Here is a 13,658-nt window from a genome sequence, read left to right as displayed (position 1 = left end):
ATTTCATAAAGTTAATATTTCGGGGGTCAAATATAAACTCTCTTTGCCTTTAATGTACAATGATAACTATTAGTAATTTAGTATGGAGTGTAAATAGACATTTTAAAATTTAAGTTATTACCAATTTAAGAGGCTACAACTTATGAAACAATTTTACCAAAGGAACAACAAATCAAACTGTTGATTAAGTTATTACCAATTTAAGAGGCTACAACTTATAGCTTAAAAATAAGTTCTTTCGGTATAAACCAAAACATTTATATGACAAAATCCATTGAAACAAAATGGAGTGTTCGCTTTTAACTTAAGTGGCAATTGTGCATAGCTCTTTTAACCAACCCCTATCTTTGTCACACTTGTAATAACTTGTTAGGCCAAAATGCTCATGACAAAACAAAACCATATGAAACTCTATCTGATACAGAAAAGTAGTGGCAGCCTAAGGCCAAGCTTGTATCTAACTTGTTTTCCAGTGCTTATTGTGTTGATGTGGTATTTTCTCCAACAACCCAGTACTGTTTGACAGCAATTAGTATCTTCTCCGGAACAAGAGGACCATCCTCGTGATCAACCATTTTTGTATCCCATCTCATTCCTCCTACTAATTTCTTCACCTTAATCAAGACATCGACTTCATCACGGATTATGACAGCACCTTCTGGTCGCAAAATCCGGTCCATCTCGAGAAGAATATCTTCTGTATTACATCTGCATTTAATGATCATACACATGCTTCAGTCACACGAATAAACACAACTTCTGAAAAAGGAAATGGACAGGACTAAAAGTGTTTCTGCTAATGGTAAGCTAAATTCACATAACATGTTACAAGCTCTATATTCTTAGGAGCACTCAATCTAAGCTCATCATGCGGTCTGCTTAGATGGCGAAATGCCCACCAAACAGGAACTTAAATTGACACTGAACTAGTTCCATTGAACAAAAACAGACGTAAAAGCAGTTACATGACACTCCCCACTTTACATGTTATCAACGACTTCTCAAAGTGCATCATAGGATGTCCAAAAATTCATACATATGAAAGAAACCAGGCATGACAGCATATAATCTACTACTTCTATACAGTACTAGTTACTTGCAAGCATCAAAATTTTTATAGTAAGCAGATTTAGTAGAGCCTCAAATAGACACAATCAAAGACAGGTCGATGTGTTTTTAACCATATAACAGTTAGAATCAATGAACAATGTTACTGCAGATTCCTTGCAACTGCAGGTGTAGATGCTTAAACCTATAGCAAGTTATTTTTGAGGTCACATAAGTTGAACTATAACTTCTATATAAGCAGGAGCAAACTAAGGATTAAGTATTCAATTCAATTTGGTTTAAAATTTAAAAAAATGAATATTTGAATAATCTCTTAACCAAAGGAGCACTTACTTATCATTGTACAGACTGAAGAGGCCGTTGGCATGAATGAGGTCGTATGTCCTTGGATAAGTGGAAAAGCCTTCACACCTGAATTTGGAAGGAAAAAAGTATAAATAACAAATGAAAGTTTTGCGAGGAACCTGACTACTAAAATTTTACATGCTAATGGCTAGCCACAATTCAAACAAGGAAAGTGAATTATAGCATTGGCGTCTATTTCACTACCATACCTTCTGAAAATTGAAAATTTATTAAATAGTGGTATAAGATTTGTATAGTTGCAAACATGTATTTAAATACTTCAGAATTAAGATAAAGAACTGCCATTAGTAAAATAGGAACAAGAAGTTAGAAAAGCATACCAATCATGATAGATGCCAATAAGCCCTCGCTCATATATGACACCCAGTGTATTTTTCTCAGCTATAGTAGGCATGACATTCATGACCCATAACTTAGGAGATTGAATAGCTGCAGCAAAACTACCCAATCCAGCATTCATATCCATAATGTTACGATACCTTCCTGTATCCAACAGTCTATTAATTTTCTTGTAAGCAGCTACATGCTTTTTCCACTTTTTGTTATCATCCTGATATGTATCAGAAGAAACACCGGGAACAGAACCACTAGCAATTCTAGGAGGGATTGCATACAGTCTACTTGGAAATGGTTTAAGGCCCCTGGCAGAAGCTTTAGGACTGGGAGTAATGCAGTCCTCCATTTTCTTATACCTGTAGCCACAAAACAAAGCCAGTCCAATTCAGCACACCACTCATTTCAGAACAAAGTTTAGGCATCGCAGATTGCTCAGATTTTCAGAATTTATAAAATATAAGAGACACTACAAAAACTACATGATAATTGTGTTTGTTAATTATTTTGGACCTACTCTTGAAATACATCATATGATATAGATTAAAAAAGGGCGGTCAAGTGAACGAGGTTCCCAGCTAGTAGAGTCTGTGGTGGGTTAATGTATACAGCCTTACCCTGGCAATTGGAGAGGTTGTTTCCAGAATTTGGAATCGTGAGCTCATGTTCACTAAGCAACAAACTTACTGTCGCGTGAAGCTCACCCTCTATATGATATAGATTGCAATGGTAAATTATATACATATATATATATATGAGTGTTTGTGTCTGTGCAAATATTAAATAAGTATTGTAGGTGTTTGAATATTATTTCCAGCCTTTTCATAATAACAATCAAGAGTTCAATGAGGAAATTTCCATCTTTCAGATTTTGTCCTTAAGTTTTGTGTGCAAGTATATGTTTTCGATGACAAAACATATTTAAGCCTTAGTTTTATGTACACATGTATAATATTTTCAATGGCTAGTAGCAAGAAATAAAAGGAAATGTTAAAATGTGAAGTTATATAGTAAAAAGAGTTATAGCCATTCATACCAGACATCATCAGCATCTGAGGTTTCACAAAATTTTACACTAGAATCATCTTGTCTGCTACGACATGATTCAGTGTCTACAGTCTTTTGCCATATGGCAATTTCAGCCTTCTGAGACCTCTTCTCCCAGCAAAGTTGCTTAGCAGTCTCCTCAATCTTTCTTTGTTCTTCCTCAAGTTCCTCCTTAGGTCTCTGCCAGGCTTTGTAGTTAACCTCCCAATTGATTGGAGGACCCGAAAGCACCCAATAACCACCAGGCCTTAGAACTCGATCAACTTCCATCATATACATTCCATCTGCAATGAAAAAACCGAAAATTACAATCTCAAACTGCTACACACAAGTAAGACTATATAATGTGCCAAATCAAACAGAAGCAAGAAAAACAGGATTGGGGAAATAATATTTTCTTATTTACAGCTAGCAAATCAGAGGAAAGAAGATGGTGTTTTACTGTGGAGATTTTACCATTTGCTCCCCAAGGAATCAAGCAGCGAGAACAATGAGCCATGTCAAAGGCACTAGACGGATAAGGAACCTTTATGGTTCCCAGAACACCAATAACAGCAGGTACACCTCTTTCAAGAGCAAATTGCACTTGTGCTTCATGAGAGTCCCTCGGTGCAAATGACATGGCAATAACATTTCTGCTCCAAAGATATGCACCCAAGCTGGCAACCTGAGAAAAACAACCTGATATGAGAATACAAAGCTAATACAAAATCTAATCATACATTGATACAAGTAATCAATAAAATTGTAAAAGAAAGGTTTGACAAAAGTAGTCGGGAAATTGAGATGAGAAACATACCCCACAACCAGTGTCCAGTAGCGTCCTCACTGTCCCGTTAGCAATAGGTATAACAGATGCAAGTTGATCAATATATTTCTCTGCACCTTGAGGAAATTGGGTTCCACCACCAGGGAACCTGAACACATTTCCCTCATATTGGACCCAATTCTGAATAGCCTTCTCAACTGTAAGGCTCTTGTAGGGTGCATTAGCATATGGAACATAATCACGGCTCTTCGGCCACGGAAACGGAGTTACATATCCCTTGGGTGCTGGGATCAAACAGTGTAACTTCTCTTCCTCCCGGGGGCAGTGTCTCTCTCGATAGTTCATGTTTTCTCTTGGAAAGGTCATGGCGCGCTGTTGGTCCTGGCAGGGAGTGTAATCCGTGTAACGAGCATGGCATGGTTTAAATACCTTTGGTTTTGAATCACCTTCATCAATTTTGCTAATTTCTCCACCATGGTGGGTGTCAAAACTTAAATTTGGAACTATGTTACATTCTTCACTACTCTTGGTAATCTGCAACGCTATGCTATCTCCCTTTCCAAAACCACTTCTCTGCCATGCTCCCAAAATATAAAAGAAACAGCACAAACCAACGACTATAAAGATCTGCAGAGAGCTTCTAGTCCTACTATCAGCTGAACTAATCTTTGCCATGTCGAACCTGAAATAGATCAGTTCTTATCAATAACCAGAACTGCCTAAAAGAGAAAACCAACAACTTTCCAATAATATGAAAACACAAGATCCACTCAAGATCTAACACAATAATCATTTAAATAATTAAATCAGAGCAAGATTCTTACTTTATGACAAGAACCAAGTCTTAGTCTCACTAGTTGGGTTCGGCTTTCTATAAATGAATAAAATTAACACCCTGCAAGTTTCCAATTATGTATATACAAACAAAAGTATGCTATTTCTGATCATCGAAAATCATTTAGTGAACACTGAATGTAATAATCTCAATCAACTTTCAGTCACCGCCATGAAGCAATTACTAGTCCTTAAACATTTGATTAAAAAGATAGATAATGTAAAACCAGCTTCAGATCTGATCAATAAAGAAAGTTGAAGCATTTATTTATATACTATATACATCATAAACTAAATATAAAAAAAGGAACAAACAGTAAGTGACTGGAACAAACTTTAACTACCCATTTGTGAATCAATCATGTAAGATTCAAAAGATCTAGTTCAGAGTTATAAATTATTTACCTAGGAAACTAACTACACAAAAGCAATTTCAACAACATAGATGAACCATAAAAAATTGAACTTTAAATCCCAAGAAGAAGGAACGGAGAAAATTTCAAGAATGGGTGGAAAGCGAAGAATTCTTACAGATCATATGAAATTGGGGTTGAGCAATGGCTGAAAAGAAGACAGAAAATTTGACAGCTTTAATTATTTCCTAAACAACCAACCAGAGATTTTTGTGATCGGTCGTAAAATGTGTTGCATAGATCTAAATCTAATGATATGAGTGAGAGTGTTAATAAAAATCTCTCTTTGAAATGTACCAGCTTTACGCCAATCACAATATATATAGTGAGGAAAAGAAAAATGGGAAATAAAGAAAAGAAAAAATGGATCAATATCTGTGTTCTGCTAATAAATCTGAGACTGGTAACACTCTTCCTTTTTCCAGTTTTACAATTGCAGTGACTCAGTCACCAACTTGCTATTAGTATACTATTATTAGAGTAATTATATTTACATCTTCTCAATTTTAGCAAAAATATATAATCTATTTCTCATTTTTATATATCTATATAAATCATTCTTCACTTTTATATATTTATACAATTTAAGTTAAACAACATAATATATTATTTAATATATTATTGAGATTATAATATATAAATTAATATATCTTTATTATTATTATTATTTAATACTACTATGTTCTCTTACCCTTGTGAGACCGAATAAAGAACTAATTATTTTTGGGATATACAGTTGATTCTTTTAATAAATGTTACTTATAGAAATCAAGTTCTTAATCTTTTAATCTTCTTATAAATTTAGTGTGACTTTACACCGCTAAACTTTCTTGATTTATTACTATTAATATTATTACTAGTATATTAGTATTAGGATAGGATATGATGAATTTAATTTGGAGTGGACAAAGAAAATAGTTGATCATGTACCCACGTCTCTTCTCTCGATTGCGAATTCTAGTCTGGGATTTTGGCAAACAATATGAGAATTGGATATCAATCAATTTAATCAAGATCAATTTTTTTTCGATGGTAAATCAAGATCAAATTAAAATTGAAGTAACCACTCAAATTAATAAGTCGGTCAATTTGTCAAAGGGTGTGGTTTTTATATTTCGGTGTTGATTAATTTAAATAATTAAATACATACTAAATTGGTTTTATATTTCTTAGCTTAGGGGATGTGTTCGAGATGAACAAGACATGAGAAGATAATATAATATTTCTCCTCGAACTCTCGTAACATTATTTCCAACAACCACTTTCACACTAGCATTATTGTCACTACCATATCGATGTATATCTGATAGTTTCCAAACACTGACTAAGATATGAGCTTATCTTGTCAATATCTTATCTTACTTTTATCCTATTATTATACAAGTTTTTCCTAGGAATCTATCCATTATTATGGGACTAGTTTTTGCATCGGTGATCATAGACATACATACATGCACAACTATATATGTCGGTCTTCAATACCATGATTACAAGAAAAAAACTATTCTTTAAAAATCATGCAACTTCTTCTACTACTCTACCTATTTAACTTCATATTTGGGAGTGACATAAACATATTTTTATGTTTCACATAAAATAACTTCTACTTTCCACTTTAACAATACTTGCACTTTGTGTTATATATAGTATATCCTTAGCTAATATAGAATTAGTGATGATTAATATTTAAAGTTAGATCATATTTTTTATAAAATGTCATATATATATTTATTTAATATTAACTATTTAAATAAAATACAACAATATATTAATTGTTGTCATCTCACCCTAAACAACATTCTTACATATTTCTTTTAATATCATATATTAATGTTATATTTTAGTACAAAATTCTCATACTCGTATATAAATTATATATATCATTTTTTTATAAGTATAAAATTTTGTAAGAGAATTAGATAAGATAAATAAAGTGTTAGCCTTTAAGCACCCACAGGAGTACAAGACTGCAAGAGCAAACAATGTAGGAAGATTTGTGATAAAATTGGACGAAAAAACTCAAAAAGGGATTCATAGTTGGATAGATCAAATCATAACGTCCACACGAAGGTAAGAACATAGATCGCTGTGCAATGACTTAAAATTAACCACATCTTTTATTTGAAAAAGTGTATCACTTTAAATATTATCTATTTGTGAATGATTTAAAAATATATTTAAATTAGATTTTGATAATTAAATATTTTCATAATTAGTCATAAATAATAATACATGAGTGAGACATTTTTTTGGAACAGGAGATATCATCCCTAACAATAGCACTCCTCTACATAAGAATAGTCATTTTTTAGAGTATTGGTTTATTTTTGTGATTATGGGAACCAATTCCACGATAGTTTTTACAAATAATAAATTTAGAAGTCAAATTTAAGTATCGCATATTTAAATGACTAAAAAATTCACCGGTAGTACACGTCTCACTTGATTCCATATTTTCTTGTTCCCTAAAGATTACATAAGATATTGGCCATTAATGTAGGTTAGCATAAAGGAAAGAGTATTAGTATAAAAATAGGGGTTTGAATAGTACTGAGATTAAGACATCCCATCATATTTAAATATTAATTTTTTATATGTGTGGAGATCCTCAAAATGTATTTTACTTTTACCAAGTATTTTTATATGTATGAAAAAGATTAAACCTTTGAAATTAGGCTTAAAAATTGAGTTATCCGTGGACTGTGTTAAGCTTTATTAATTACTTGTCAGTTTCTAATATACAGATTTAATGGAATTGAATGGGACCAATCCAAAACTTCTATATGAGATGAGGTAGACCCATAGATAAAAAAATCTCCCTACATTATCTTTTCAATCTATTGCATCTCATCCATCACAGGTAATGTTGGCTTGTTTTCTGAACATATATTGTGCACCAAAACTATACGATTGAAAAGGAGAATCCCACAATTTTGTACGTATCTATTTCTTTTAACAAAGATAATAACATCTACCGTTATTTTACCTTACACTGTATTAATTCTCGCTTTTGGACTACATCAAAAAAATTATATACATCATTTATTTAAAATTATTATTGACTCTTTAAATTGTAAGAAACAAAAAATGAATGATAAATAATATATTAAGTATATATAAATATTTACACTAATAATACACAAATATTAAATTTAAGCCTTCCATAGTATGTAAGAATCTATTTTTATTTGACAGTTAAACCAACTCATACTCAATAATAAGTAGAATCTTGATATACATAAAATAAAACCATCGTTTTCAAAAAATAGAAACCAACATTTCTTTTACGTAAGAGTATCTACAATGGTGTAACATCTTTTTTGTTCTTAAACAGATTATACTGATTATTTTAAATTTGTTTATACTTTCTAATAACCTAAGTCAAAATCACTTTTAGTGGTGCACCTTTATTTCCGTTCTTAAATGACCCTCAAACTTACTCAAAATTTATATTTCTCTCTTAGAATAATTTTTTCCATTTTTTAATGTTGACTCACAACTTTAAGAACGATACTTATTTAATTTACCATTGTGAAATAAGAACAGGAACGACTCCTTTTCAATGATGAACTTGAACAAATAATGTGTTTATTTGGTTAAGAACCATTTTTTTTGTAGTGCTATAATGTATCATGTATAAACTTCTTTCTCAACAATAGACTAATCAGTTTGTAAAAGATTTAGTTATCCCCTGTAATTGAATTTCAGTCTCTAGCCTCATACAACATTCGATAGTTTTGTTCCACAGTAAATCAACTTTACATGATGGCCATACATACATACAATCTTATGATTATAACTAAAATAAAATAGCAAAAAATATATTCAGTTCATTATTTTATTAATTTTTAATAATTATTGACTCTTCGAAAAAATAATACAATGAATAGTAAATGATATAATAATTATATATAAATCTTTACATTGACAATGCATAAATATTACACTTAAATAATAGAGAAAATATATATGTACCGAAAATGTATGAGTTTTATACATTGTCATTGCATTATTTACTATTGATCTTTAATTATTGTTGACTTTTCAAACAGAAAAATGAAATGAATGAAGAAGCACATTTGTATAAATCTTTACATTATCAATGTATAGATTTTATTATTTAAATAAAATATCATTAAAAAGTGTATACACGATTATATAAGAATTTTAATACAATTGATACATTATGTATTATTCATTTTTAATATTATTTACTCTCAAATTTTAAATGAAAAAATGAATGATAAAGTATTTGCATATAATTTTTTTACAACCGGATAAATAGTTAACGAACATCATTCTTATAATTGTTATAAAAAATAAGAAGAGAACAATTGTTTACCTAAACTTGTTTTTTATCTACCTAGTCTTATCCCACCAAAAGGTTGGCCTTCAAAGTTCTTGTTTGGTAATCAACTTTGAATTCCAACTCTACCATACATAATGGTTTCAATTATAGTTCCTTCTTCTCTCTATTCATCATCATCACTTTGCACCCTCTTCCGTTCCCACAACCTTTCTTCTTCACCCAAATCCTTCTCAAAACAAAGTCGTGCATTTCTTCTCACTACTCATAGAAATTTGTCTTTGCCGTACCATTTCACTTCCATTTCCAAAAGGGGTCTTTCTTCACTTTGCTTCTTCAACGCTGGAGACAAACCTGACACCAAGTTTCAGGACAAGGTAATTTCTTCTTCTTTATTTGTTATTCTTTCCTTTTAGTGTAATTTCAATATAACCCTTCAGGAGAAGTGAGTTTAATGAAAATATTCAAGAAAATATAGTGTGATTTTGCAAACAAGCGAGTGATTAGTATAATTAAGGTCAAATTTCAGGGGAATTCAGTGTAACTTCTTCAATTTCAACATATGATTATCACGGCATTGTTTCTTGGTCTTGAATTTGCATCTGTGTTGAACAGTGTATCTATCTTTCTATGCAACTTGTGACAGGCTTAAAGAAACAATTTTTAATGTGGATATCTGGTTGTGTTTGTAATTAATCTAATAACCTGATTTAATATAATAACAACATTCCTTTTGCATGAGTAAGTTTGAATCTACTTCAGTGACACCTATGAGGTGGAGGTCTTTCCATTCTTTATTTTTGTTTCAAAGAATATATGAATTTTGATTATATAATTTACTTGTATTATTCTATTTGTTTCAGGAATCTGGACCGGAGTGGCCTATTCTTAGGCGATGGGAGGTCCCTTGGCCATGGCAAACAGTTTCATTAACCTCCCTCGCATGTGGATTGGGGTGTGTTTTGATTTTTGAATAGCTACTATGGTTTCATATTAGTATATTACCTATGCCACCAATATGTTTAGGTCTTTTACAGGGTTTTGCACGCTATAGTTATAACTTTTTAAGTGCCCTGGTTATGTTGTACGTTGAGCAAATAACTTATTCCCAGGCAGTTTTGTGTTGACAGGTTTGGTTGCGGCAACAGCCATACCATATCTAGGGATTCAACCTGATCAGCTAAGTTTAGATGAGAAGGCTGAATTACTCTTTGTAAATCAGGGGTATGCAATTCTTTTGGACTTTTTTTTACCATTGGTAATCTTGAAGTTTGTCAGAAAACTGCAAAAAACTTCCACATTTTGGTTCTGGTGTTTCCTGTAGCATCACAACTGCTGTTGTACTTGGAATTATATTTGCTACTGCTAACGCTTTCCAGCCACTCCCTGAAGACGTCTTCAAATATGGTATTTACTACGATCATTTGAGAACCTTTAAAGTATATTTAGGATACATGCAGAAGGCTTCTAATGATTATAGTAATGATTGTCATTTGGCCTTAAAACTGTTGTTAAAATGCTAGTCATCTTAAATAAGGTCATTGGCTCATAGCCACTAGAATCAACCAATCCGTACCTTGATGAACATGTTATATCGTGTCTGTTTTGCTTTTGTAACAGCTCGTTGGTAAGCCCATTTCATTAGATGTTTAGTTTGCAAATGACTGACATAGAAGAATCAGAATATTTTATGCAGTTGTGCTTATCTCCATTCTAAAAATATTGTTTCAGATTTGCGGGAACCTTTCAATCTTCAAAAAGGGTGGCTTTTGTGGGCAGGAATTGGACTTGCTGGTGCCCTAGTTGCCATTGGATTGACAGGAGTTGCTTTGTCCTTCTTCAATGGAGAAGCCCCACAAAGAGAGGTCGATAATTTATTTTATAAAATTCACAGGCAGATGCAGATTCAATTCTTAATTTCTATTTGTTAAACTATTTACATCATGGGTTCAGAGGAGGCAATTAAGGTTCGGTCACTTAAATAGCATAAGTATTGAATCCACTGATCTTAGATTTACTCACAAACTTTAGTAGCCCATTGCCATTGTGTTGTATGGATCTTCCCTAATTACTAGAGGTCGATTAGATTAATTCCATCAATTGATGAGTGTAAAATCAATTATCCTAATGTACTTTAGTAAGACTAGGGAAAAGTTCCTCTAAAGTGATTTTGTCTATAAAGTGCGCAAATGGGGTGTGTTCATTCTTTGGAATTTAGATTATTTATTGTGTGATAACAATGATGCACTCTATTAACTCAATAGTGGACACACTCTTACTTGCTCACTTTAGAGGGTAAATTACTTCTATTTTGTTTGGGATTGCCTTGTATGATACAGTTTTGTTTTTATGGTTTTTAACTTTGTAGTCATCTCTTATTACTTCTATAAACTGCTTTTCAGACTGATGCTCTTGTTCGCTTGCTTCCATTAATTGGGTCTTCAAGTGTCAGGTACTTTTAAGATATCGACCTTCACCCCCATTTATATATGTCTGGGCTGAAACATTATCAGAATTAAGAAGTGTCCTATTAACAAAAGGAAGGAAAATTTTCAAAAGTTTCCACATAGGCCCTAGATCCCAGATTCTCAAGCAATGGGTTAATTATGTTTATTTTCATTATAGCACTGCTTGCTTGGTAGGCATCACAGGCGTTCTTGCTCCACTTCTTGAGGAAACCGTTTTTCGAGGCTTTTTCATGACTTCCCTGACTAAGTGGTATTGGTTGCCTTCATGTCTTTACCTTTTAATTTAGTTTCCTGTGATTTCTTAGTCAAGCTTTTCTCTGTTTCCATTTGTTCAATTTCATATATCATAATGAAAGATATTGGTGAAAGAAACATCAGCCTGCCTTATAAGTGATCATTTTTTCTCTAGATATTTATTGTGTATAAAAAGTTTAAACAAATACAGCTTCTGCTGTGATGTAGTCAGCTTTGGGTTGCATAGTGAAGGAAAAGTTGACATCGGTTGCATAGTGAAGTTGCTTTCACCATTGCTTCTTGCAGGGGTTTTTTTTGCTTTCACCATGACGCTGATTGGGGAAGCAACTCAAACAAATTCATTGAGTGTGGGTGTTAGTGATTTTATTGCTTGTGGATCTTCAATTGTGGCAAATTAATTGCCTGTGGATGTTAGTGATTTAAAGGGAAACTGATTACTCTTAATTTTTGAACAGTTCTAACAACAATATCATGTAAGCTCATATTTTGTGCAAACTAGTAGTACTCTGGTCAGAGTTATTTGCAGTAACAATGTTAGGCTAGACCAAGACTTGAACTTTACTTATTCTTCTTTTATGAAAATTAATCTGCATTGGTCAATTGGTAAAATTTATGTAAAAAGTTTGTAGGTTTAACTAGTCTGAGATGATTGCCTTAGTTTGGTTGTTTAAATATGTTGCGATAAGCTGATAACACTATTGAATGTTACTGGTACAAGTTTTCTCATACATGCTTAATCTCACTGCAGGGTTCCTACACCAGTTGCTGTCATCATTAGTGCTGCTGTGTTTGCCCTTGCCCATCTCACTCCTGGAGAATTTCCGCAGCTGTTCGTTCTAGGTATTGAATAATTACAAGATATAAGATAATATTCAGAAATGGCAATAAAGAAGTTTTTATGTATAATATTTGTGTAGATGTTGAACATACAAATATTTTATCTTGGAAGCTGTGATTGTTCCTCAATCTATTGTGAAGAAGATAATAGAAATTTATGACATCTCTAGGGGCTGCTTTGGGGATTTCTTATGCTCAAACTCACAACCTACTCACTCCCATCACCATCCATGCTTTCTGGAACTCAGGAATTATATTGTTTCTTACTTTTCTTCAGGTATATTTATATTACTCTATGAATATGCTTGCTTAGTGTGATTTACTGGTACCCTTAATGCAAACCATTTCAGTCTTAAAAATTGACTTTTTATTAAGTGCTAACAACACTTCTTCTCAATTCTCATGTCTGTAAATATAGCTTCAAGGATACGATATCAAAGAATTATTGCAGACTGTTTGATGGGAACATTTTCTCTCCTCTGCATAGATGTGGAGCATGTACAGTACAGAATACAGACCCATTTCTTGGAATAACTATGCTCCCTTTTCTGTTGTAGAATACAACTCAGATTGTTGTTTAAAGCAGTGAACTAGAAAATGATTATTTGGTCATGGCTTTTAAGATATATAATAATTTTGGTGTTTTAAGCAGGCCTTAATCTTGTACAAGTTGGGGTGGTTTCCACTTTCCATGTTGCAAAGACCATTCCATTTTGGTAATATGTTTGCATAAATCACCTCACTGTAGTCAAAATGTCGTATTACACTTGTATTCTTGACTGAGAGATAAGAGGTGAGATTCCAGAATATGTCATAGAAATATAATGGTTGTTACTTGTTAGTATCATTCAACAAATAAAGTTGGGAACTTATTGATTTTCATTGTGCATGATGAATTCTTGACTATTTTATCACTAGAGTCAAGCCATAAAGCTCTAAAATGGGAGTGATCATACGAAATG

General features: G+C 32.4%; 2 protein-coding genes across 3 annotated transcripts; one reads left to right on the top strand and one right to left on the bottom strand.

Annotated features, from left to right (window-relative positions):
* Positions 219 to 5,136, bottom strand: LOC109349560 (probable methyltransferase PMT2). Of its 2 annotated transcripts, none has more exons than XM_019590402.1 (7): positions 4,949 to 5,136; positions 3,614 to 4,265; positions 3,271 to 3,481; positions 2,804 to 3,098; positions 1,755 to 2,126; positions 1,402 to 1,479; positions 219 to 708 (listed from the first exon to the last, which is right to left on the bottom strand). In XM_019590402.1, exons 2-7 carry the CDS (start codon positions 4,256 to 4,258, stop codon positions 477 to 479), a joined length of 1,833 nt encoding a protein of 610 aa, XP_019445947.1. In that variant the 5' UTR covers positions 4,259 to 4,265; positions 4,949 to 5,136; the 3' UTR covers positions 219 to 476. The 2 variants fall into 2 exon arrangements, with proteins under 2 accessions (XP_019445947.1, XP_019445948.1); XM_019590403.1 differs by lacking the exon at positions 4,949 to 5,136 and adding an exon at positions 4,823 to 4,922.
* Positions 9,193 to 13,378, top strand: LOC109349559. The gene is made up of 10 exons (XM_019590400.1): positions 9,193 to 9,513; positions 10,000 to 10,091; positions 10,253 to 10,360; positions 10,461 to 10,543; positions 10,868 to 11,001; positions 11,539 to 11,588; positions 11,762 to 11,854; positions 12,608 to 12,699; positions 12,867 to 12,973; positions 13,115 to 13,378. The coding sequence occupies exons 1-10, from the start codon at positions 9,274 to 9,276 to the stop codon at positions 13,154 to 13,156; spliced, it is 1,041 nt and encodes a 346-aa protein (XP_019445945.1). The 5' UTR covers positions 9,193 to 9,273; the 3' UTR covers positions 13,157 to 13,378.

This window comes from Lupinus angustifolius, chromosome LG06, assembly GCF_001865875.1.
Source record: "Lupinus angustifolius cultivar Tanjil chromosome LG06, LupAngTanjil_v1.0, whole genome shotgun sequence".
In the NCBI taxonomy this organism is placed as follows: domain Eukaryota; kingdom Viridiplantae; phylum Streptophyta; class Magnoliopsida; order Fabales; family Fabaceae; genus Lupinus; species Lupinus angustifolius.
The sequence above is the reverse complement of the archived record's forward strand: the minus strand, read 5'-3'. Positions and strand labels throughout refer to the sequence as shown.